This window comes from Enhydra lutris, unplaced genomic scaffold (assembly GCF_002288905.1).
Source record: "Enhydra lutris kenyoni isolate GAN:26980312 unplaced genomic scaffold, ASM228890v2 scaffoldscaffold34, whole genome shotgun sequence".
Lineage (NCBI taxonomy): Eukaryota > Metazoa > Chordata > Mammalia > Carnivora > Mustelidae > Enhydra > Enhydra lutris.
The window spans coordinates 6,208,203-6,233,888 of NW_019154118.1; the positions used below are offsets into that span (position 1 = coordinate 6,208,203).

General features: G+C 50.7%; 1 protein-coding gene across 1 annotated transcript; it reads right to left on the bottom strand.

Moving 5' to 3' along the window:
• Nucleotides 1-8,764: 8,764 nt before the first annotated feature.
• LOC111153936 (potassium voltage-gated channel subfamily J member 5) lies at nucleotides 8,765-13,147 on the bottom strand. Its single transcript, XM_022513267.1, has 2 exons — nucleotides 12,181-13,147; nucleotides 8,765-9,101 (listed from the first exon to the last, which is right to left on the bottom strand). Exons 1-2 carry the CDS (start codon nucleotides 13,145-13,147, stop codon nucleotides 8,779-8,781), a joined length of 1,290 nt encoding a protein of 429 aa, XP_022368975.1. The 3' UTR covers nucleotides 8,765-8,778.
• Nucleotides 13,148-25,686: the final 12,539 nt, after the last annotated feature.

Consider the following 25,686-nt stretch of genomic DNA (forward strand, 5'->3'; position numbering starts at 1 on the left):
TTGCCTGGAATTGCCATTGTCTTTTAATGGTGTATTTTAAGTGCATAAATCGTGAATACCGATTGGATGGCAAATTGTTGATTTTAATTTACTTTTTTTTTATTTTTTAAAGATTTATTTATTTGAGAGAGAGAGAGAGAGAGAGAGCTAGAGATCATGTGCACATGAGCAGGGGGAAGGGCAGAGGGAAAAAGAGAGAGAGAGAGAGAATCCCAAGCAGACCCTGCAAAGGGCTTGGAGCCTGACGTGGGGCTCGATCTCACAACCCTGAGATCACAACCTCAGCCAAAGTCAGGAGCTGGACACTTAACTAACTGAAGCAGGTCATTGATTTACAGACAAAACCTGCATTTTGAGTCTTTTCTTTCAATAATTTTTCATGAAAATATCCATGTATTTTTGCCTGGTCCTCTAGTAACCAACAACATGGGCATTTGTCTGTGTCTGTGAAACAGATGAAGACAGTTGGCCAGTGAGACGAGTCAGAGCCGTCAATCTGAAACTCTCTTCCAGCTTGGCTGTAGGCTTTCCACGGGCAGAGACCACTTCTTCCTCAGTTCTGCTTCCCCAACTGGCAGGATGCTCAGACTACAGAAGGTGCATATAGAAATGTGCTGAGTAAGTGAGTGAACGGTTGTGAGTTAAGTCTGGCCTGGAAAGATGTCCTAGAAAGACCTCTGGGGACAACTTATTTCCTCTGTAAAAACCCTTCTCCTGGACCTTTCCACCAGAAAAGGTTTGTTTGTTTTGTTTTTAAAACAACCTTGTTTTCATATGTGGAGGGGAAAGGAAATGGTAGGTTTAACCTGGCTGGGGGGAGCTAATATCCTTGGAGGACCCCTCGGAGGGGACATATAGAAAGCAACGAGAAGCATCCAGCAGTGGAAGGTAGGAGGGGAGCAAGTCAGAGAGCCCATGATCCCATGATTGAACCTGGGAAGAGGAGTCATGAAGGGGGAAAGGGAGGGAAGTGGCATAAGAGCTTGATTTCTTTTCTTCTCTTTTCTTTTCTTTTCTTTTCTTTTCTTTTCTTATTTGGAGATTTTATTTATTTATTTGACAGACGGAGATCACAAGTAGGCAGAGAGGCAGGCAGAGAGAGTGGGGGAAGCAGGCTCCCTACCGAGCAGAGAGCCCGATGTGGGGCTCGATCCCAGGACGCTGAGATCATGACCTGAGCCGAAGGCATAGGCTTAACCCACCGAGCCACCCAGGCGCCCCTGAGAGCTAGATTTCTTTGAGTGCCACACAAAGCAATCCCAATTTTCAAGATTTATACACAGTGTCACACACATGGATATTGCCTTACAGAATGAAATTTTCTTTTTAAAGTGAAAACTTTGAAGCCTTTGAAGAAACCAGTTTTCTCTTTCACATGCTGCTGGGAAGCGTTGCAAGGCAAAGAGCCTGTTATGTACTTGAAATGAATGTGGAATGAGCTGTCAAGGTCAGCGCTATACAGCAGCAAAGATTCTTAAGTAGCCGGAAGGCAGCTTGACAACCCCTGTAGGTGGCTCTGTGACCGCTGCTGGGCAGGCACAGGGGGAAACGGCAGCAGGTGGACATGGGTGTGGTGTGTGGCCCTTAAAGGATCCTCGCACAATCGGATCAGTGTCCGACGCCCAAGGGACGCGCCATGATACCTGGAATGGATTTGTTCAGAAGGGCTCCGGAGTAGTACTGCGCTTATGACTCGGAAATATTTATAGAGTCGAGTCAGCTGTGGCTTTGGAGTGCAGCCAGCCTGAGCAGCTCAGAAAGCATCCCACGGTGGCTGATAAACTGTGACCCCCTGGGGAATGACAGGACTGCACATCTGAGCCCGCACCATCTCGAAATAGAACCGTGTCCCGTCGGGCTGCCCCTCTGACAAAACCCTTCCTGTTGCTTTCCACTGTACTTGGAATGAAGCCCACACGCACAGCCGGGTCTCCCAGTCTGACATGGTCTGAGCTCTGCTTCCCCTCCCCCAACCCCACCCCGTGCTGCAGCCACCCTGGCCTTTGTCCCCAGCTTCTGCCACCTCGGGACTCACACACCTGCTGGTCCCTCTCCCACCACTTTGCCTGATGAGTTCATTCCCCCTCCCATCCAAGTCTCAACTCCAGGGCACCTCCTCAACGGAGGCTCCCAGCGTCCTTCCTCAGGTGCGCCCGCCCAGAATAATTCGCTCATTTGTGTCCTTTCCTGTCTCTCCCTGCACTCCCCACAGGACAGCGGAATCCATGGGGCAGAGCATCCTGTCCGGCTGGGTTACTGCCGAGTCCGCAGTACCTGTGCCTCCTATGTCTGGCATGTAGCAGGTGCTCGATAAATTTCTGTTGAATGAAGGAACGTGTAGGGAAACTGAGGCAATGGAAAGTGAGAGAGCCCCTGGACACCGTGTGGAGTCAGTTTGCCTGTTCTGCCATGAGATGTCTGCTGAAATGTCTAACCACACTCCCTCGGAGCCTGGAGGGAAGGTATGTTTAGGAGTAAGTTGCAGGTTCTCCTGTCATTGGGGCTGAGATGCTGCGACACACATAAAACAGGAATGGATCCCCCCCTCCCCAGGACTTTCTCCTTCCCCATGGAAAGACAGTGAGGGCCCCTGTAGATGAGGTGTGTGCACAGGGCAGAATTCTAGTCTGGAGCTTGAACTGAAGAGGAAGGAGGGTTGGGAGTACATTGGACACCCCCCAGCCTCTATCAATCAGGGAGCGGTCGGTCCTGCTAACACCGTTCCCCTCCTTCCTGTCTGTCCTCCAGGAGCTGCCCCAGCAGCCCCCTGCAAGGGACAGAGGTGGAAGGTGACTTCCTGAATGGCCATGGCTGAACACTTCTTCAGGTTGGGAGAGAAAGCAGTTAGCACACAGGCGTTCGGATCCTGCAGGGCTGGCCGCAGTTGCTCCCACCAGCGTGTTCATTTCAGAGGCGACCTGGAACGTGGCAATGACATTCAGTGTGTGCACACAGAGGGATCCTAAATGCACATCCCTGTCACCTACTTTCTACTACCAACAGCCTCACCCGGCTCAACCCTAGATGTTTCCACCTACGCTGTTGCCACTCGATAAAGAAGGAAGCCCAGAGCATATGCGAATGCGCCCAAATTCTCATTAATTCCTCCCCTGTGATTTGGGATTTCTGCCTTCACTGAGAAAGCTGAGGTTATTTTAGTATCAGCTTCTCAGTAGAAGTAAATAATCTCTTAGAGAAAAAGCAACGTTTCTGTTTCTGAAACTCCTCCCTGGACACTTATTTGCCGTAAAGAAGTCATCGTGCTTTACGGCTGTCATATAGAAGGGTCTAACGGGATGGCCGGGCCACGGGCCTCATGTAGGTCCTCTGCTTAGCAGGGCAAAGACTGGGCCTTCTGGGCCAGAGCGGGTTTTCTGAGGATAATGTTCAGGTTTCTGCTCTTTTCCTAGCGATGTGTATCTAATTCTCCCTCCCCAAACTGGCGTCGAGGCTTGACTGACAAACTGCCCCTTGAGGCATCCACTTCTTGGTGCCGGACATCGCGTCTCCTTTCGGATACTGAACAGTACTGGAGTGCGGTCCCCAGCCAGAGGCCATTCCCACAGGCAAACAGCCAGCCGTTCCCAGAGCTTCCTGACCTCAGCGTATGGTTTCTATTTGCCGCCACCACACCAGGAAGGCTCTTACCCTCCATATTACTTTGGCCCAGGGCTAATTTGGAGACCCTGCACCCCCTTTGGCCTAGGTCACAGGGACTAATCTGCTTCTGCCTTGCTATAGCCTGGATGCTTGTGTGGCCCCCCAAATTCACGTGTTGGAATCTTAACCCCTAATGTGATGCTAACAGGAGGTGGGCCTGTGAAGGGGAACTAGGCGTCTATGAACCCTCACCAGACACCCAATGAACCCTCACCAGACACCCAATCTGCCAGAGCTTTAATCTTGGACTTTCCGGGCTCCAGAATGGTGAGGAACGTGTGTGTGTTATTTAAGTCAGCCAGCCCATAGTATTTTTGTTACAGCAGCCTGAGTGGCCCTGGACAGACCTGGGGGCCGTGGGCCGGCCTCCCCACCAGATGTGGGAAATGCTCCCATGCACGCCAGGGCCACAGGGCCCTCCACAAGTCAAAATATTGCTCCTTGTCCTATATGAACAAGATGGGGGATTATTAGATGGGGAACAACCCTGGTGAGTTGTTTTACCCTTTCAGAATGGTTTGAGGAAGGAAGCTTCAGTCAACCTCCTTTGAAAATCTCAACTGTTCCATTCCCCCTGGGCTGGCTGGACTGGAAGAGAAGCCAATGAGTCGCAAACCCTCTATGGCTAATGACATTTTCAGCAGAAACTTCTGGGCTTAGCTTGAAAAGTCTTGAAGCCCTGTGCCAATGTTAAATATCACAGCTTCCTCTGCCCGGGCCCCATTGTTCAGCAAGACCTAAAGTTTTGCCAATTAATGCCATGAACGCAGACTACCAGTCCTGGGGCTCCCTACAGCGGATCTTGTAAAAGTTATTCATTACTGAGGCAATGGAGATTCTGCATATTTAACATTAGTGCATGTGTGAAAATGATTTGGGGAGAGGGAGTGAATGATCTAATATGAGAACCCACGCTGACCCCAGGTCTGGCTCGCCTCAATCCAGTTCCCTCCCCACTTGTGCCCACACTCTCCCCCGCAAGCTACTCTAGATACCGATGCTGCATTTTTAGACTAATGAGAACAAGAAGGACAAGTTTGTTTCAACTGCCAGTGACTTTGAACCAGAAAACAGTAGCCATCTATTTAAAATGGGAAAGAGCGCTCTGTAAGATCAAATCCACTTTATTGGATGATTTTTTTTTTTTTTAAGCAGTGCCAGGGAGTTCTCTTTAATAAGAAGACTGACAAATCCTACACAGGGAGAAAGAGATTTGACACAGCAGTTTAAGGAGATGTCGTTAGCAAAAAAAAAAAAAAAAAAACAAGCCAAGCAGAATAAGTGACTTCTTCTAGAAAGCAATAATTCCCCATTTAATCTCTTTTCACAGCTCATTAATTCTCTAGGCATCAGAAAAAGGTGTTTTCCAATTATCCTGCCACTGGAGAACACTGCTGGTGGATGGAAGCTGAAGGTCCAGAGCACAGCAGAGAAATTGGTGATCTGAAGAGGCAGATCAAGGAGAGGCAGCTCTCCTTGCTCCTGCCCCAGCTCAGGAGATGAGCTGGAGGTGGGTGCTAGGCACGCTGATGGACTCTCTGTATTTGCTGGGCGGCGCTTGGCTCGCAGGTCCCGCCTATTACCATCTGTGGTCTTGAGCAAACAAATTAAGCTCTCTGCACCTTGCTTATCTCATTGGTAACAAGGGGTCACTAAGATCTTCTCTATAGCATTTGAGAACTAAGGGCAATCACCCAGGTGGTGCGCCTAATCCACAGCTGGGCACACAGCAGGTGCCCCGGAAAGGGCACATATGCAGAGAGAGGTTCGGGGCATCTTAGGAGACCACAGGCAGCTTTGTATATGTGTGTTTTCGTTTTTGGCAATTTCAGTACAGAAATTTCCAGTTGCTGTTGTTCTTACATGGGACACGTGGAGGAGGCAGGCTGGAAAGTGAGGCCCCAGGGTTAAGGACTGTGAAAGAAGGTGCCCAATTGTTACAGATGGTGAGCAGAGTGGGGGTGGGGGTTCTCCCCAGACAGACACAGGCTTTTTCCTCCTCCAGCAAGGTCAACGACTCAGGCCAGGATCTTATAGCAGCAGAAGGAAATGACAGGACATGGGTTCTGGTCACACAAGGGTGGCCTCTGAAGGGGAGAGTCACGGGCAATACCACACTCTACCTGGCCTGGAAACAGGGGCCTGGGCGATACTGTCAATCTTATCATGTGTCACACTCATGGGGAGAGGAGAATTAGTGGCAACTTACCTTCTTCTGAGTTCTTGGGGTCTCCTCCCCTGTGGGGGATGATTTCAGAGAGAGAGGTCTTGGACGCTAAGACAGGCAAGTTAGTTCCCAACACCCTCAGGGGCATGAGATCTCTCTTCGGGATCTGGGAGATGTTGAAGTCTGTAGGACTTACCAGTGGGCTCACCTTACAGACTGGCTTAGCTTAGCCCCGTAACCCATCAGAAGTGAGGGGTGGGCTCAGATCACTCTGTAGCTCCCTCTGTAGCTCAGGGCCATGACCCACACGCGGCTCGTGGGACCCACTGAAACTCAGGCCCTCATCAGACTTGACATGTAGGAAGTGCATGTTTACACAAGAACTTCCAGAAAACTACCTGAAGGATGTTTCTAACTTCAATGGTATCAACCCGACATGAAGAAGGATCTCCTTGGCACGTGAAGGGCAGTCTTCCCGTGTTTGAATTTTCATGAGAGAAAGCAGCTAATATGATTAATCCCTGTCATGTGGGCTCTGACCTCTCAGGGAGGGAGTGGAGACCTCATCGGCTTCCCTAACCTCTACGGCTTCTGCAGCTGGCGGAGACACGATAGGGCCCTGGTTCGTGGAGGCCGCCGTGGAGTTAGAGAACTGGAGAGTGGCTCACTGGGCCAGCTGGGGATGTTTCAGAAGCAGGTGTGAAGCAGGCCCTAGGCTCCCATCAGCTGCAGGCGAGCTTCACCAGGAGTGTCCCCATCCCTGCTTAGCTGCCTCACTGAAGGCTCTAACCCGCAGGCACTAATGGGTTTTGACTAAGGCGGGTTTTAGGTCTGGCTGGGAGTAGGGGTGGAGTGCAAAGAAATAGTCCCCCAGAGTTCCGGTTCTAGCTCCTCCCTCCTCAGCTCTAGCTCCTCCCACTCCAGCTGTAGCTCCTCCCACCCCAGCTGTAGCTCCTCCCACCCCCAAATCATCCCATATGGACCACCCGCCCTAGATGCGATAGCGTGCAGTTCCCGGCTTTGGGGCTCGAGGCTGCCTGCTTCCCCTTTCCGTGAGGGCAGGATTCCAGTACATTCTCCATTCCCTCTGGCCCTGTTTCCCAAAGAAAAATGCCTGGAATCAGGATTCAGCCCCAGGCTCCGGGCAGGAGCAGCTTCGCTTTCCTCCCTGTGTCCCTGTGCCCCCTCTCGAGGTCCCGGCCACGTGCCCAAGCCCAAGGATCCCCTTCCTCTGCGTATGGCAGCCCCATGAGGGGCACTTCCCCACCGCACGCTGCCAGTCTCTTCTCACCTGCCCCTGGACCTAGAACACCCAGCCTCAGGGAATGTGGGCCCGAGATCCCAAAGCTGTCCCCTTTGCTCGGCCTCCTGTCTCCCTCCGGTGCTGCTCTGACTCCCAGGGAAGGCGCCTCCTAGCAAGCAGGAGAATGCTTCCATTACCAAAGGCTAGCTGAGAACTATGAAAATCATAGTTCTGCGGCTCCATAATTCTGTGGCCCGGAAACATTTGAGAGCCCTGTCCGGGTCTAGGTCGGCTAATCAGGAGCCTGTCGCCGCAACACATAGCAGACACGCCTCACCGGCATGAGTCTGCCTGTCCGCCTGTCCTCTTCCTGGGCTTCCAAACTGGAAAAGAAAAGCCATCTACAAGTTGTCCTTCTCAAGGCCCTCCTCTGCTCTTTTCTCTTTTCTCTCTTGAGGGTCCTGGGCTTCCCAATTCTCCCACGGATTGCCCTCACCCGTTCCCTTCCCTTCCTCCTCCTGAGACCTCACCCGGGCTCTCCTGGCCCAGCCGGGGGCAGGAGGCCAGGGGCTTTTCAGCTGGGCCTGGAGGCCAGGTCACCCCAGGCTCCCGTCGCTGTGCCTCTTCCCAGACAGGGGCATGGAGCCTGAAGTCAGAATGTCTCTGCAGTGATTGGTGCAGATGCTTATTTCAAACATTTAATTCCTCACCCCTCTGTTCTCCTCCCTGCTCCTGGTTTCGGTTCTGACTGGCTCATCTTGCCTTTGGAACCCCAGCTTTGTCCCTGGACCACACCCCCAGCTGAGGCGGTGGAAGAGGGCTACTTTGAGATTCTGGGGCCGAAAGTACCAGAAAGGAACGGGCTTCTGGGCTGTCCGACAGGTGGGAGCAGTGGGCCACTGTGCGGTCAGGAATGGCCAGGATGCGGCCAACGACAATGCCACATGTGCTCGGAGGTGTGCTGTGGCCCAAGCCACCATCTGAGGGTCACTCAAAGGAGATCGGTTATCTGGTAGGCTACACGTGACACGAGGGACACAGCATAGGAGACGCACAAGCTTCATGGGTGAGAACAGATCATTCCTTCTGGGCCTTGTCCTACGTGGCTCTCAGGAAGGGGACGCGGGTGTGGGAGCTGAGAGGCATTGCCTGCCTGACTCGCGTGGACCTTGACCGTGAGGTCTGTGAGCTCATCCTGGGACCAGGGGGTGGCATTTCTGGGCAGGCAGAATTTCTCCCCCCGGAGCCCACAGTAAGCCTCGGGGTGGTGGGAGTGAAGGGTAGAGGGGGACTGCCCTCTCTAGGCATCAGCCCTGGAAGGAGAGCTGCAGGTCGGTCTGTGAGACCCAAGGAGGGAGGCGATCCCAGCTGGTGGGCAGAGGGAAGTGTGTGTGGAGACAGAGGCTGCCCTGTAACTCTCACTGTGAGGAACCCCATCCTGGCCTGGCCCTGAGCCACGCTGATGGAAGCTGGGAGGGAAGAGGCAGCACGGCCTCAGGGGCCCAGGCCAGGGGCCACCTGTTCAGGGAGGCATGAGCTGGGACATTCCAGGACAGGATATACTGTTCCTCCCCACAGAGCCTGGATGGCTCCTGGAGCCCCCACCCCCCAGCCCAAACTCAGCTCCTTCACCCCCTCCTCCACCGGCTCTGCATCGGGGGCTGTGCTCAGAAGCCAGGGAGGGGAGGTCCTGGGGCAAGTACCATCCTCACACAGAGCCCCTGTTCTCCCGGGACCCACTCAGACCCTCAGGCTCGTCCTCTCCCTCCGGCTCAGCCTCTGTATCCAGCTCTGTTTCAGCACAGCCCCCCAGCAGGGGCGGACTTGGGAGGTACTGGAGGAGCCGGCCTTCCCGCTTCATCTCCGCCAGCTCCTTGGCACAGCAGCTGGGCGTGTTGGTCTCATACGTGTCGTGGAAGGTGTTGTAGTCCACCTCATAGAAACCCTTTTCCAGCGTGAGGACTGGCGTGAATCGGTGGCCCCAGAGCACCTCGGTATCCATGTAGGAGCTCCGTGCTTGGCAAGTCATGCCTGTAGGGACAGAGGGCATGCAGATTATGAGTGGCCACCACCAGCTGTCCATCATCTGTCCGTCCGTCCATCCATCCACCATCCAGCCAGCCAGCCTTTGTTGTACCTCTTCTTGGGCTAAGCTCTGCGGAGGGCGAAAGCTGGGTAAGCTAGTCCTCGCCCTGGAGGAGCTCTGGAGTGTGTTGGAGGCAGAAAATTAGAAACCAACATGCAAGATTCTGGGGTAGCTTCCTAGAGATCGGAGTGGGTAATTCTGGAATAGCTAGAGCCAGGGACATGTTTCCTGAGAACAGCATTAAGGGCTAGAAGATTAAGACACAGAAGAGGCAGGAAAAGGGTTTGAACAAAGATAAATTCAGATGGAGCGAATGTAGAGAAGCCAACAGTCTTGTAGGACACCTAGGGATTGTTTTGGTTAGACGCGTATGGGCAGAAGACGCTCTCTCTCTCGCTCGTGCTCTCTCTCTCTCTCCCTCACACACACACACACACACACACACACACACACATACACACACCTTGGCTCCTTGATTTCAGCATGCTCCAATGCCTCCGTTCCCTGTCCCCCCAGCCCTCGCTGGCCTATGTTATTTTTAGGTGTTGCTTTCTCTCCAGGGAGGAGAGCAGCTTTGTTTATGGATGAGGAAGCCTCTGTGCTTGGGGTCACAGGAAAGCAGCTTGCTGATATAGAATCTTCTGGCCAAGGAAGGCACTGGCATGTGCTCTCGGGAATGAAGGAGAGGCCGGCTCCCACTTTCCAGGGTGGGCAATCTCTGGCAGCGTGCACACCAGACCCAAGGGCAAGGCTGCTTCCCACCCATTTGTGCTCTGGTGCTGGGTACCCCCAAGGGGCCCCCCACACCGTGGGCTTGCAGCTTGCCCCTGCTCCCAGGGTGTGGCCTGGGCTGGGCCTTCCCATGCAGTGCTCCCTCTTTACTGCCCAGCAGGGACGTAGGGAGCCCAAGCAGGGCACTGACCAGCCTAGACCCAGACCAGGTATCTGCAGGCTCAGGGGCCTCAGGAAAGACACCAGGACGGGACCCACATGGGCCATATGTCCTGGAGGACTTCCTGTTCTGCTCACCCCTTGGGATGGGGCAGTGGGCCCCCCATAGCAAGAGACCCCACCTGTGTCCCTGGCAATCATCTTCGCATGCATTTGGGAAGGAAAGAAGCCCCTGGGGGTTCCAGGCACCGTGCTTTACGTATGATTCTCCATCGAATCCTCTAACCCCCACAGCGACCCCAGGAGATGTATTATGCTCATTTGCTGAGAGTTAAGCAACTTGCCCAGACATACACCGGCAGGTTGTGGGAGAACTGCGTTCGCCCAAACTCGGCCTGAAGCAACAGCGCATGCTCGGCTCTGTAACATCGCCACCAAGCCACAGAAGTCAGGGACATAACAGATGTGGTGGGGGCTCTCCTTTCCTTATCCCAGGGTGCCCCCCTGCACTCATGGGAGGAAAGAAGGTCATTGAGACAGGGCAGGTGACCTGGGGGTCACTGACCTTGAAGGATACTTAGGGAAGGGCCCAGTTCTGCTGGGTCACCACCTGATCCCTCTACGGTAGGTGGCAGTGAAGTCATGGAGGGTGTGTAAGGCACAATTCTCCTGTTTGTTACCACATCTCTGCCCTGACCCTTCCTTTGTGGCCTCAGAGTGGTGTTCTTCCCCCAGACACTCAGCCGGTGTTCTGATCCCGAGCCCAGCACCAAGGGCAGCATGACCTGCAAGTCCCCAGCTCTGCCACAGGCTTCCTGCCTCCTGACTGTCCTTGGCCCCAGGGGTTCCCTCAGCTGCCACCATATGCTGCCTGGCCAGGCTCCAGCTCCCAGCAGATGGCCGAGCAGCCCCCATCCGTGCCAATCCCTGGAGCCTGTTCATACCCCCAGCCATGTCCCACAGGCTCCGGCCGAATGAGAAGGTTTGTGGAGGCCCTATCTGAGTTTCCCATGCAGCAACTACGATCCCAAAAAGTGAGGAAGGCTTGTTTGGTAATTTCTGAGATTGGGCCCTGAAATTTCAGGGGGTAGTGTGGTGTGGTAGAGAACACTCTAGATTCGTAAGTGAAAGATATGACTCCAACACTGTCTCCACGAAGCTGGATGATGCAGTGTCTTTGTCTGTTAAACGGGATTGGTGGGGTCCGACGGTGTCGTTGCAGGAACCAGAAAAATATGTATCACTCCGAGCCTAAGCGAGGTCTACAAGTGCTCAGTCTACTGGATCACCAGGAGAGAGGGCAAGAGGAATAGAAGGAATAAGAAGCAGGGTGCAGGGTTCTGCTGGAGTGGGGCCTCGAACTTCCTGGGGTCCCACACGGAGACCTTGGCCTTGAGGAATGGTGGAAGTTCCAGGCTACCAACCGCCCATGAGAGTTGGCATCTGAGCAGGGAGGTGTGGGGCTGGCTACTTAGAGGGCATTGACTTGGGCACGTGTGAATGCCGGTGTCCTGGTTTTGGCTTGTTCCCTGTCCACTCAGCCAGCCTTCCGCAGGGAAACCCAGGGACAGCCTTCTCCGGGGTGGAGGCAGCCAGACGAGCTAGACACCACCAAGTCCTACTGTGAGGAAGCCTGTGCACCCTGGTTCACTGTTTTTCTCAAAGTTATCTGATCATGGACCTCTTTTTGGGTAGACACATGCCCCAGGATGGGGTGTGACAGAGTAGCCTGTTGAAAGCAAGGGCGAGGTTGGGGCCCCCTTCCTTCACCGGCATCCTAGCTCTATGACTTGCTCTTGGACAAAAGTAGACCTATAACTTGCTGGTCTGTGCCTCTGTTTCTTTATCTGTAACCTAAGGAACGTCATCTCACCGGGAGTGGAAAGGCATTAAGTGTGACTCTCTATGTTTAAAGTTTAGAACCATGCACAGGAGCTAGAGGGTTCAGTAGACATTAACTCTTGTTATTACTCTATGTTAATTGAGTAATGATACCCCTCAGATCACAGTTAGAGATTGGGCTGGCTGAGAATCCCAGGATTCTTAGGCACCAACTTGCATCTTCCAGTCCTAGTTCCCTAAGCTCCCAGCATGTGGGAGGGTTCTGTGGCCAAAGAGGATAAAGTGTCTTACCTGTTGCCTCCACCATCCCTTCTAGAATGACCACAACTTCAAACTCCTCTTGATCCAGCTGGGCCCGAGACATCTCCCAGAAAGGGCTCTTCTCATTGATCTCATGGGAGATGATGAGTGGAGACACCAGGAAGAGACGGTCATCCCCAGTGTCGAAGCCCACGTTGATGTCCGTCTGGTTCAGGGGGATGAACTCCCCTTCTTTGGTCTGCCGGGACTTGATGAGCTTGGCGCGGATCGAGGCCTCCACAATGTGAGAGTTGCGAAGGTCCCCCACCCGGAACATGAGACAGAGTTTCTCGTCCCGCATGGAGATGACTGCATTGTTGGAGAACATGAGGGTCTCTGCTCTCTTCTTTGGCTGACTGATCTTGACAAACATGCACCCCACCATGAAGGCATTGACGATGGAGCCAAGGATGGCCTGGACCAAGAGAAGTATGATTCCCTCTGGACACTTCTCTGTGATCACCCGAAAGCCATACCCAATGGTGGTTTCAGTCTCAATGGAGAACAGGAAGGCAGACACAAAGCCACTGAGGTTTTCAACACAAGGAATCCACTCTTGGTCACCAACATGGTCCAGATCACCCCGGATGTAAGCAATCAGCCACCAAATGAAACCGAAGAACAGCCAAGTGACGGTGTAGACCATGGTGAAGACCAGAAGGTTGAAGCGCCATTTGAGGTCCACCAGGGTGGTGAAGAGGTCGCTAAGGTATCGGTAGGTTTCTTGGACGTTGCCATGGTGAACGTTGCACTTGCCACTCTTTTCCATGTAGCGCTGGCGGGGCTTCTTGCCTTCCGCTAGCAGGCGAGTGCGGTCGGTGGCGATGGGGATGTAATCGCGGGCCTGTTTGGGAATCTTCTTCGGGTCCCTGGGAGTGACTCCAATCTCCATGTCCTGGTTCATAGCATTCCTAGAATCGCCAGCCATAGCTGGGATGTGTTGAGTTAAAAAAGACATCATCAGTGAAGGGGACTGTGTGGATTCACCGAAACACAAGACTTCAAGACCACACCTGCCTCTGTGCTCTCCAAGGCCCTCATCTAGTGCACAGTGGGCCCGACTGCAGAGTCTTCAAGTGCAGGCACCATTTTTTTAAAAAATATTATTTGCTTGTTTCCCTGGTGCTTACTACAGATTCTAGCATATAATAGCAGCTCAATAGTAGTTTGTTGAATGAATAAGTATGCAGGTGCAAAATACACATGGCGTTGAAAGGATTTAAGAAATCTGGGAGCAATTCAAAAAGATGATAACCACAGCAATTTATTAATTGCCTGCTCTAGTCCATGTAATACACACAGACTGTCACTTGTTATCACAGCACCCGGCTGGAGCTGGAGCTTGATCTCCAGTAGGTAAACACTGAGGGCTTATGCATCATCATTATTTCTAGGAGTCTCTCCCCCTCTGCCAGAATGTAGGCTCCATGGGGCACAGTGGTGTCTGTTTTGTTCCCTCATACATTATTCCAAATACCCAATGGGCACCCCGGAACATACTGTGTACTCAAAAAGCACTTGTTGAATAAATGAATGAATAAATAAGAAAATAAATGAGAGTCCGAAAGAGGTAAGTGGTTAAGCCATAACCTGGGCCATCAGACACTCACCTGGCAGAGCGGATAGCTGGATTCTTGCTCACGGGGCCCAGAGCCTGTGCTTTTTTCTCTTTATATCTCCCTGTCTCCTTCCTTTATGTCTCAGTTCTTAGCAGCAGACAGAAAGGAAAAGGCAGTAAGTGTCTGATTCGCCGTGTGGTCACTCCTTCTGTCTGAGGGGGGGAGTCTGTGGCTGTCTGAGCCCTTACTAATATGACAGATCCCTGTGTAGACCCCATTAAAAATCTTGACACAGTAATTCCCTGTCCTCTAAAAAAAACTGAAATGGACAAGATATTAACACTCCGAAGGTTTTCAAAAGGGCCGTAAACTTCTATGTGGAATCAAACGCAAACAAATGAAAGCCAAACTCAGAGAACAGATCGGTGGTTGCTAGGGAGAGGGTATACCAGGCAAGAAAGGTGGAGAAGGTGGTCTCCAGGTACAAACTTCTGGTTGTAAACTAGGTCCTGGGGATGTGATGTACGGTGTGGTAGTTAGAGTTAACAGTACCATGCTGTCTATCTGAAAAATGCTGAGAGTAGGCCTTCGAAGTCTTCATCACAAGAAGAAAATTGTAATTATATGCAGTGCCGATGTTAACTAAATTAATTGTGGTGATCATTTTGCAAAATATACGTATATCAGAGTCATTATGTTATACACCTTAAACTACTAGAACGTCTCATGTCTGTTATCTCAACAAAATATCTGAATAAAAAATAACTTTAAAAAAAGGCTGTACCATGTTTTGGAGTCTATGCCACCCTTTAAAGAAACACCCACACACCTGGAACAGTCTGCTGTTTTTCTGATATTCCGCGCACTCCCGTTGAAAATACTTTAAGACTCTGATGCAGCCAGGAAAGACCATGAGAATCTCCACAGCTAATAAGCTAATAAGCTCCACAGCTTGCATTTCTGAGCGTTAACAAGCAGGCACTGTGCTAAGAAATGTATATGCATTAGCTCATTTATATGAGCTCACGACAAAGGTATTAGAGCAGAACTGCCATGCTCCCTCCAATCTTCAGGCAAAGACGAAGCTCAAGTAGTTATGTGGCCGAGTTAAGGTTTGAATCTAGGTTTATCTGCTCCAGCTTGGGGTCTCACGGTCCCAACCACACGATGGCTTGCAGACATCCAAGTTCTGTGGCTCCTGCTTAGACTGAAGAGGTGCTCACTCCAGAAAGTTCTATGAGCTTCTGATCCGGGAGGAATTCACCTCAGGGGATGCTCTTCCTCAGCTCTTCATCTTTACAAGCAGGCTTGTCTTGATTTCACAGGTAGCCGCACTCCCGGGAAACAGGGAACCTGATAGAACCACCTGGGTGAATGTTCTATGAGCCAAGAGGAAGATTTCACCCATCGTGGAAAGTCAGATGTTCCCCGTAGACCTTTCTCTTTGCTGCCTTGGTGGTTGTGGCAATTTCAAGGTAACCTTTAAAATATCGTATTGAAGGGTCATCCGAAGGGCTGTTTGTCTCAGACGTCTCAGAATTTCCCATTCTGCACGGGGCCACCTGCTCCCCACTCCCTCACGTGGCAGCTACAAAGATAAATGAAACAAGGAGCAGGAGGCTTGGTGCTGCTTTGCAGAATCATAAACATGGTTTTGCTCTGCCCCTGGGTCCGACACTGTTTACTGAGAACTCAGGGATGCCCAAAAAGGGTGAGAAATGCTGCTACTTCCAATGCCCTGGGGGATCTTCGGGACCCCGGCTATTGGGATCCAACTAGGGATCTGATACGAGGGCTGTCCATGGACTCCCCGAGCCACAGGTGTTGGGCAGGGCGGGCACAGTGCTGGCCAGAATGAGTCACTGGTTAGGGCAACTGGCAAAGCACATTCTCCTGCCCTCAGCTCTTCCAGAAAAATAGCTTTCCTGCTGATTTTCTGCACTGTTTCCTTCTTTATTTTTAAAAATACTTTCATAGGTTCTCGTAGGAGAAAGCCTTGCACTGTACTGGAAACAGAGAAAGGTTTTCTAGGACACCTCTGTCAAGATCTGAGAAATTTTTTTGTGTCCAGCAGACAGGGAAAGGTTTCACTTAGGATTTGAAATTGGCATCCATCCTCCAAGTGTGCTAGAATCCTTGGCACAAGTGTTTCCTTGCTCAGCCCAGGCTGAGATATGGGTTCTAGCTCAGCTTCTGAGGAACGTGTTCTGTGACCCAAGCAAAAACACTGTTCATTTTCTTTGCCTCAATTTACTCTGTTGTAAACCCCAGATAATATTTTCTGCCATTCCAGCTCTGGGGGCCATTATGAGGATCTAGGGAAAGACTATATGAATGCAAACATAGATATAAGTATAAATGTGAATATATACTCATAAACTCTCCTTGAAGTGGAATTTAGTGCAATATCCCATTAATCCCTATTTTGAGGATGAAGAATGAGACCCAGAGCATCTAAGTCAAGTACCTAAAACACCAGTGGGCCACTTGCAGGGTCGGCAAGCTGACAGGTATAGACCCTTTCTGCCCCAGATTTCTTCCTAAGAGTAAATGAAATGCCCCCTCTAGAAATATTGGCCTCTGGTGCTGTGGGCCCGTGATATAAAAAGAATTTTCAAGGGCAATGGAGATGAACTTTTGAATCCGATTTTCCAGATCTGTTCTATTCATTTACGTGCCCATTCAGCATTAGTTGAGGGACTGCGATTGTCCAGCTTCTGTGATAAGAGCTGGAGATTAAGCGGGAAATAAGAGGAATGCAGACCCAGACTTCGTGTAGCTTATAGTCTAGCACCGCTCCCCTTTGAGCCCAGGACTCTGAGCAGAACCACCTATGGAGAGAGAAGCAGGGGGAAGGGCTTTGGGCTGGAGGAGGCAAGCCAGTGTGAGAGGTGCTCCCTGCTGGACCCGGGAAAGGCACCAATGGCGGCAAATCCCATTAAAGCTCATCAAGCCTGGTTGAGGCGGATCGTCCAGACCATCTCCTGCGTCTGCTAATTGGAAGCTGGGCCCCGGAATGATTAAAACTCTTGGGAAGACGGAGCCTGAAGTCCAGCAAAGTGGTTTAAACTCTTTGATGTAGAAACACAAACGGAGAAAGAATCAAAAGAGGCAAAATCAAAGGAGGTTGTATTTTAGGTGATGCATGGGTGACTCTTGACAAACTTTTCAGTGGACCTCTGTATCAGAACTTCCCAAACACCCCGCCACACACACAGTAAAGAAAGCCCTGTGTCATGGGGGTGATTTTTCTAGAAAGTAGGAGCCTGTGGACACAGCATCTTGATAGAAACTGCATTTGGAAGTTCAGCAGGGTTTCTTGAATGGAGCACTGGGCTGGGAGTCTTTTTTTTTTTTTTTTGAAAGAGAGAGAGAGAGAAAGAAAGGGACTCTGCAAGGGTGTGGGAGAGGAGGGGCAGAGGGAAAGGGAAAAAGAATCTGAAGCAGGTTTCATGCTCAATGCCCAGAATGAAGCCAGATGTGGGGTTGGATCCCACTCCCCTGAGATCATGATCTGAGCTGAAATCAAGAGTTGGACGCTTCACTGACAGAACCACCCAGGCACCCCTGGGACTCCTGTTTCAGACACAATTTCCTTACTGCGAAAATGAGGATGGCAGACATCCTTAATGATTTCTTCCTTTCTGTCTTATATTTCTGGGTCGATGTCTGCTTCCCAGAGTTTTGGGAGATGGGATGAAGCTGGGATATGGGATAAGGCTGGGGTATGGAATAAGGGTAATGGAGGAGAATATACTCCTATCTCAGACTAGATACTTGTATGCTGTTCTATAGGAATCTATATGGCTGTACTGGTTGTTAAACTATGAACACACTCTAAGGTGGTCTCCCCAGCGCCCTCAAGGACCTTCAAGATGAGCAGGAAGTACCAAAGGTATTATCAAGGAAATACGTGCCAGGAAAGGCACACACAGGATGGCAGAACTCAAAGATGCTCCCATGATTCCTGCCCCCGGAACTGGGGATAGGATACCACTCCCATGATGCGCCTACGGCATGGCACAGCTGGCTTGAAGAAAGGGAGACTGTCTGGGGTGAGCCAGACCTAATCAGATAAGCCCTGAAGGGGACTGGGTTTTCCCTGAAGCAGGAGATTGGCATTATGAGAGGACTGAAATGAGAGGGAGGGGCTCTTCGCTAGCTCTGGAGATGGAGAGGGACACGTGGCAAGGAACTTGGGGACCTCTCGGAGCTGACAGCAGCACCCCCCGCCTTAACAGCCAGCCAGGAAACAGGGACTTCCTCCTCTGATCTCCAAGACCTAAATTCTGCCACAACCCCAGGAGTGTGCAGCTTGCTGACTCCCGGATTTTAGCTTTGTTAGACCCTGAGCAGAGAACACAGTCATCTCATGCCTCGGCTTCTTACTTCAGAATCCTGAGCCGAAAACTGGGTTTTGTTCTGCGCCATTTAGTCTGTGGTCCTTTGCCAAGGCACAAATAAAAGTCTAACAGAATAGAAGGGGGGAACCAGGTAATAAATAGGAAAGCTGACTCTGGCATGAGCGCCCATCTTCCGATTTCACCTTGAGCTGAGGGAATTCCGGAGAAGTTATTCCTCTAAGCCTCAGTTATTTTTCCTGCAAAATGGGGATCATGATGGTGCCAACCAAGGAGGGTACCACGAAGACTGAAGGAAGACGCATGCGCAGTGCTGGCCGAAGCCAGTGTTCACTTTCCACCCAGGGCTGGAGTTGTGGGGGTGGGGCGGGGAGGTTCAAGCAGTTCAGGGGCTCCTACTGTGGGTCAGCATCCTGCTTCCACGGCCTCATTTACTCCACGGGGAGGCACCGTCTTATTCCACGAAGAGGGAAACTGGGGGAGAGCTTAGATAACTTGCCCACAGTCATGCAGGGGCTGCGGAGATGCTCTTTAGAACCCGCAGTGGTTGCAATGGACAGAACTGCTGCTGGGAGAGGAGTTCCCATCTGTGCCTAAAGAACTTTCTAAGAACTGTCTCACCTGTGGTCCTTCTACACAGAGGCAGAGGCTGTTCCGGTGCTAAGATTCTGGTGAGGCCGGATCCTCTGCTCCTCTCCTCCTGGGTCAGGATGAGCTGCTTCCCTGAGCCCGGAGGCAGGAGCCCAATGAAGAGGAGGAGGGGAGGTGACCATGACAGGGGAGACCCGGTGCAGCAGGGATCTGTGAGTCCCTAGAATTGGGGGTAGGGGTGCCTGGGGCGTGGGGTTGGGGTTTCCCGGGGAGTCCAGCACAACCGGTGGGGAACCCCAGCATCCCCCCTTTTCTCAGCAGCCTGCCTGAGGACAAAATGTTGGAAACTGCAATTCTGACCTCTGCCTTATAGTTTCCTGCTGGCTGTCACAGCTGCCCTTTCTGATGGTGGAACCAGCAGCTGGAGAGGCCAGGAGGGGCGAGGGGAGAGCAAGACCACATAGGCTCCTGGCCCAGAAGCTCATGTCCGAGCCCTGTTTTGCCAAGGAAGGGTCGTCCGATGGCCCCAGCCCCCCCGAACCTATGTCCAAACCACACTAATGGGCTGGCTCTGTCCAGGGGGTCAGTCCTAGTTTCCTGGCTTTTGAAATTACCATCCTTTAAAAAACAAGACAAACAAAAACACCCCCCCCCCAAAAAAACCCCAAAAAACAACCTTAGTGCATTTTGAGGTCTAATGGCTGAAGAGCTCAAGAGTAATAAATCTTTAAAAAGCCATCGGCTATTTTCTTTTAAAGCCCAGTCATTTTGCAACTACTATTTGTTCTTATCAACTTAGATGGGAACTTAGTCTTTAATTCCTGGATGTTTGGTGGTTTTATTTTTTGAACCCAAGTTCAGAAACTCTCTGGATGATAGCACATGGTATATTAGGTGTGCAAGCCCATTGAAAACCGCAACACACAGATTCCTTCCCTCTTTCCCTCCCTCTTTCCTTCCTCCAATCAGTGAACACCTGCCATGACTCCCCCTCCGCCCCGCCCACTCCCCCCCCCCATCCCCCCAGTCACTGCAAGTTCTACTCTGCTGGGCCCTGGGGGCAGGAGGAGGTAGAGCAGCACTTCGCCAGCTCTCTTGTGCTTTCCAGTCACAGAGATCTTGTGAAAATTCAGATTCTGATTAGGTTGGTCGGGAGCGCTCGGAGTCTGCATTTTATCAAAGAGCTCCCAGCCGTGTCAAGGCTGCTGGTCCTCTGAGTAGCCAGGCTTCTCCACTGTGGGTGCACATTGCAATCAGCCAGGAGCTGGACCCCATGCTGACGCCTACGCCCCACACCAGGAGACTCCGGCCCAGGGGATTCTAATAACAACTGATACTGGGTACCATGGCTGTATTTTCTGCTGTGGGGGAGTCCCGGTCAGGTGGGGACACACAAGTGAATGGTCAGTGCAGTAGAGAGTGACAGAAAGACCAAGACTGAGTTCTTACTTTGGCTTCATCAGTGCGGGTGAGGAAGGGTCAGGAAAGACTTGGTAGAGAAGGTACGTGGTGAGTGCGGTGAGGGGACCCTCTTGCTGTGAGACGCTCATGTACCAAACACCTGTTACGTGCCATCTCTGTGCTAGGTGATATTTATGCATTGTCCCACTGAAGGCTCAAATAAGTCTGCCTCTGAGGTTATTGGTCCCTGAGGCTGTCAGAGGAACTGAGCCTTAGTGGGGGTCAGGCCCTGAAATGCCTGACCCAGGAGACTGTCAGAGGGACACACGCCTGGTCGGTGCCATGATTCAGTTCATGATTTGCTGCCATGTTGCCTGATGTGCCCAGGCTGCCTGGAGCCCTTTCCCTTTTCCTCCTGAAGGGGCTGTACCTTCCAGAGTACTTGCCTTCAGAGTGCTTCCTGCTGTGGCTTATAGCGGATCCTTGATTTTTCTAATAATGGCAACATTTGCCCCTCAGAAGCACTGAATTACTCCAAGGAGAGAAAATGTCCATATGTCCTGCCTAAGACCTGTTCAGGTGTAATCCCCGAATGCCTCTTCTGCTCCCAGAAATGTCTGTGTTGATGAATGGATAAAGAAGATGTGGTATATATATACAGAATGGAATATTACACAGCCATAAAAAAGAAATCTTGCAATTTGCAACGATGTGGATGGAACTGGCGGGTATTATGCAAAGCGAAATAAGTCAATCAGTGATTGATCTTACTCATATGTGGAATTTAAGAAACAAAACAGAGGAGCATAGGGGAAGGGAGGGAAAAATAAAAGAAGATGAAATCAGAGAGGGAGAAAAACCATAAGAGAAAAACCTTAATTATAGAAAACAAACTGAGGGTTGCTGCATGGGGCTGGATAGACGTGGCAACTGGGTGACGGACATAAGGAGGCACATGATGTAATGAGCTCTGGGTATGATATAAGACTCATGAACTGAGGGCACCTGGGTGGCTCAGTGGGTTAAAGCCTCTGCTTTCAGCTCAGGTCATGATCCCAAGGTCCTGGGATCGAGCCCCGCATTGGGCTCTCTGCTCGGCGGGCTTCCTGCTTCTGCCTCTCTCTCTGCCTACTTGTGATCTCTGTCTGCCAAATAAATAAATAAAATCTTTAAAAAAAAAGGCTCATGAACTAATAATACACTATATGTTAATTGAGTTTAAATCTTTTTAAAAAGGGAAGAAAAAAAGAGAAAAATAGAAATGTTTGTGTTTGGACAATATGGCCCCTTACAAGGAAGAGACAAGTACCCAGCAGCCACGGATTCCGCTAAGAGCAATTCTCCTTTACCTGTTTTTTAATTCCAATATAAGCTCTTCTTAGACCTTCATTTTCAGATTTGTGATAGAGAAAAAGATTTCGAGAGATATAATTCTCTTTATTCTGGGTAAAGCAATTATATGAACACATAATTATAATCAGAACTTACTCTGGCTTTTGGGAACACAACAGGGAGTGATGGGGACAGAGGTGAGGTGAGCCAAGCACACATGCTCTCCTGACCGAGGCCGCTACTGTCCGGCCAGAGCTCAGGGCTGCCACGCAAGAATGTGGAGCTGCTGTGGTAAGACCTTCCTCTCTCTTTTTCCAGAAAAGCTAGAAGGAAAGACTTTTAAACCTGAAAAATTTTTTTTCAACACTGACCATTAATTCGACCATTTTTGAACCAGTGAGTTTATCAAAGAAAATATGTCTGCGAGTCCGAGTCAGTCTGTCGGTTGCCAATGTATACTTCAGGGCTCCTGGGTCGGAGATAGGCTTTTTCCTCACATGGACAAGTTGGACTGGACTTGGAGTTATGCTGAGCATGGTGTGAAGAGCTGTGGTAGCACCAAAAAATTCTCCACGCTAATCGGTCTTCCATGAACACAACCTGTCAGCCCGAGCACAAAGGACGCCTGAAGGCCACCCCAGGACTCATACTGTAGCAAAGAGAGGGGTATGTGGGCTTCTCCCCCGGTGCCCACCAGTCTGGTTCCCATGGTCCTAACAAGCCCTGTCTCCTCACCCACAGCCTTGTTCTCTGCAGTTGCCTCCATTGGGCAGACAGCTGTCATGACGCCCCTGCTGTCCTACAGTGCATCTTCTGCTAGCAGCCTTGTCCTCTCCAGCTGCACACTTTGCAAGCATGCTGTCACCGGTAGAATCCTAGACAAGCATCACAGGCCTCCCTTTCCATCATAGTGGAAGCTGTTCTCAGCAGGGAGAAATTTCTGACTTTAAATGCATCAAAAAAGGTGGAAGGAGCTCTCTCCCCAGAGGAGGACTATAAGAACAGGAGCATGGGTCTGGTCACCTCCCAAGCTCATTTCTGGCTCAGATGTAATGACTGCTGACCCCCAGGGATTAGGAAATCTTGGGATAACAGGACTGTGAGGCTCTGACACGAGTAGGGTCAGACCATGGGTGCTGGTCTTATGCCCAACATGTTCCTCAGTCTCAGGGGCCCACAAGGGCTTGGGGAATGCATACTCGTAGCTCGGCTCCAAGCTGAATGCCCATTGAAGGGGACTCTGGAGAGATTGGCCACAGCCAAAGTGAAATTTGGCACCCCTCTGTCTGAAATGCAAGGATCTCCCATGGCTATGTGACAGCGGGGCGGGCGGGGGGGAGGGTGGCGAGCGCCAGGAGCAGGGTGAAGGGCTTTCATTGGAACGTGGAGCCAGGGACAGGGTTGTTGGAAGAATGGACTTTGTCAGATAGGACACTTCATCACCGCGGCTGTCCCGGCACACCATGTCCCTGAGGGCTTAGCTGCGAAGGCCACTGCAAGGGAGCTGCTGTGTCAGGTGGACGAGGAGGCTGCTGAGGGACCCCTACATGGCCCAGCTCACAATGCCCCTTCCTGGGGAGCGCTCGCAGTTGCACGCATCTCCCTAGCTCAGGCATCCTGGCCTCCACCCAGGGCGGCCTTGGTCCCTCTGAGGGGCGCCCTTGAATCTGGCCCCTCCACATGAGTGGGAATGGTATTTAGAGCCAAGTCAGGGTGGAGGACTCTGTTCCCAGAGTCCCTCAGCTGTCCCCAGGTTTGAGTCAGAGACACCCTGCCAGGAGCAAGCCCTTTCGGGAACATCTAGCCCACCCGTGCAGCTTTCCTGATGCCCTTTACTCGTTCTGGTATTGTTCTAAACATGAGTTCAGTTTGTTGGCTGTAGCTGGTTATGCTGACTTCTTGTTTTTCTTTGCCGAGTAGCCCGGGAAGAGAAATCTGTGTGTGCGTGCGACCGGAAGAGGTGCATTGTTTATGTTAACTCCATCATTTCAACAACACCATAGAGTAAGATCAACCACAGGTAAGGAGGTGGAGAGTCAGGGAAGGCGGGGTGGGGGGGTGTGGAGTGGGGGTGGGGGAGCGAAAGTCACGGGACCCCAGAACAGCCCATCCCGCTTTGTGCTGCCTGGTGCTGACCCGCAGAGCTCGCGCTCTTCCGCTGTTCCACCTGACATCCATCCAAGTCCAGGGCACCAGACAGTGTGATCTCAGTTCTGAAGTATAATCCTGACCTTCCTGCCCACTTAGCTTGCCCTGAATTACACATTGCTGCTGCAGTCCCGACGCTGGGTCTCCTTCCTGTGTAAGAAATGGAAATATCCAAGGGAATCCTAATGTGAAGGAAATAGTTCCCATTGTTTCAGGAAAATAATGGCATAAGGTACTTGGTTCCCTAACCTGCCTTGTTCCAGGCTAGGAGGTATGAAACAAAGCAGTGTTATTATTATATGGAATTGTGATGGAAGAGTAATGGAAATTGGCATCTCTGTTCGGGCTCTTTCAGAATTGGATGGGCTCATGAGAATCCTATAATATGAATCCCACTTTCTAGTGGGAGAGCTGTGGCTTACCCAGGACACACAAATGTTGCTTTACTCACTGCCAAGGTGATGACACGGTAGATGTAATAATACTGAATGTGAAGATTTATGTAGTATAAACACCGACAAATGCAACAATGGGCCAAATGGGTGACCTTGACTTTTCTGGCTCTGCCGTGAAGGGGACCAGTCAATGTCAGCAGGGGCCCCAGAAGATGAGTCTGGGGCCTTCAAAGCCTTGGGCAGCCCAGACAAGAAAGCTAACTAGCTGCTCACTCAAACTGTGTCCGTGGAGGGTTTGGCACCACAATTCTAAGGAAGTAATAAAACCTCACGCATTATTTTATGGTATCTGCAGAGAAACACATGCTCTATCAGAAGGGCTGCAGACTAATCCCATGCTTGCTTTGTCATGAAAGAAACAAAAATACTGACACTTCACAATAAAGATAAAAAGCAAAGAGAGAAGGATTAAATCGTGTTTCACTCAAGAGCTTTTTTTTTTTTTTTTTTTGGAAGACGGAGTTCTTGTCTGAAAACAGGAGCCAACAGATCTGGCATTTGCTGGTGGAGTTCAGTTCTTTGGAGAAAATACAGAGACAAAAAGATCATTCTGATGGTACTTAAAAGATTTATTTGAATATATTTAAGGGAGTCCAAATATATCCAGCAATTTTTAAAAGGGCAAAATTAGGCCTAATTCAGGGTATGGAATACAGATTTGAAAGTCTTACTCATGTCGTGAGTACCTTTCCAGCAACTTAACATTTCATATGGTGCCTAATGATTGAGCAGGGCCTCTATGGAGCAGGTCTGAAAGCTTGTGACTGAGGTTCCCAACCTGCGTGGCTCTCATTTGCGTAAGATGGAATATTTCATGACCCTCCCTGGCAGGCTGCTGTGGGCCACCCGAGGGCTCCTGATGTCTGTTCTTCCTAATACTCAGCCATGGCTTACTGGCCACAGTCCCAATTCACCCACCCAGCCCCTTGCGGATGATGTATGAAAAATCATGAGTAAAAGGGCATGAAAATCAAATTAATTCATTTTCCATTTTCCCCACATTTGTATCTGTCTACCCAGTACTTTTCCTTTTCAAGCCTGCTATCTCTTTGAAAGCGAGCTGCATAGTTATGATACATTCTCTTCATTGTAACCCTGCACTGTGAGTATGTATTCTGCATTAAATAATAAAGGAGATTAATAATTAAATCAAAGTGAAAAACCACTTGTTTCCTGCCTACAGCCCAAGGGACAGATTTCCTGGTCTGGTGCCAATTTATCAATGATGATTAGAGCCTAGCAGGTCGGAGAGGTACAGAGAAGATGGCAACGAGAAAGCAGGCTAATGTGACTATGAATGTACTTATGTACAAATGAAAAAGACGGGATGGTGATAGAAGGTGAGTGAATGGGGAGAAAAGACCAGAGAAACAGGACACAGCAGGTAAAATGCCAGTAATTGGAGTTGAAACCTATTGGGGGCTCACCCTACACCAGATTGCATTCTAAATGCTTTATCTATATTAACTCATTTAGTCATTTCAGAAAAGGCATGAGATGGGTACTCTTTCCCCCATTCTACAGATGAAGAAACTGAGGCACAAGGGAGGGTGAACCCACTGTCCCAAAGCTGGTGTTCGCACGGATTAAAACCCAGGCGAACTGGCTCTAGAGTCACTCTCCAAGTCTAAGGACAAGAAAAAGAGAATG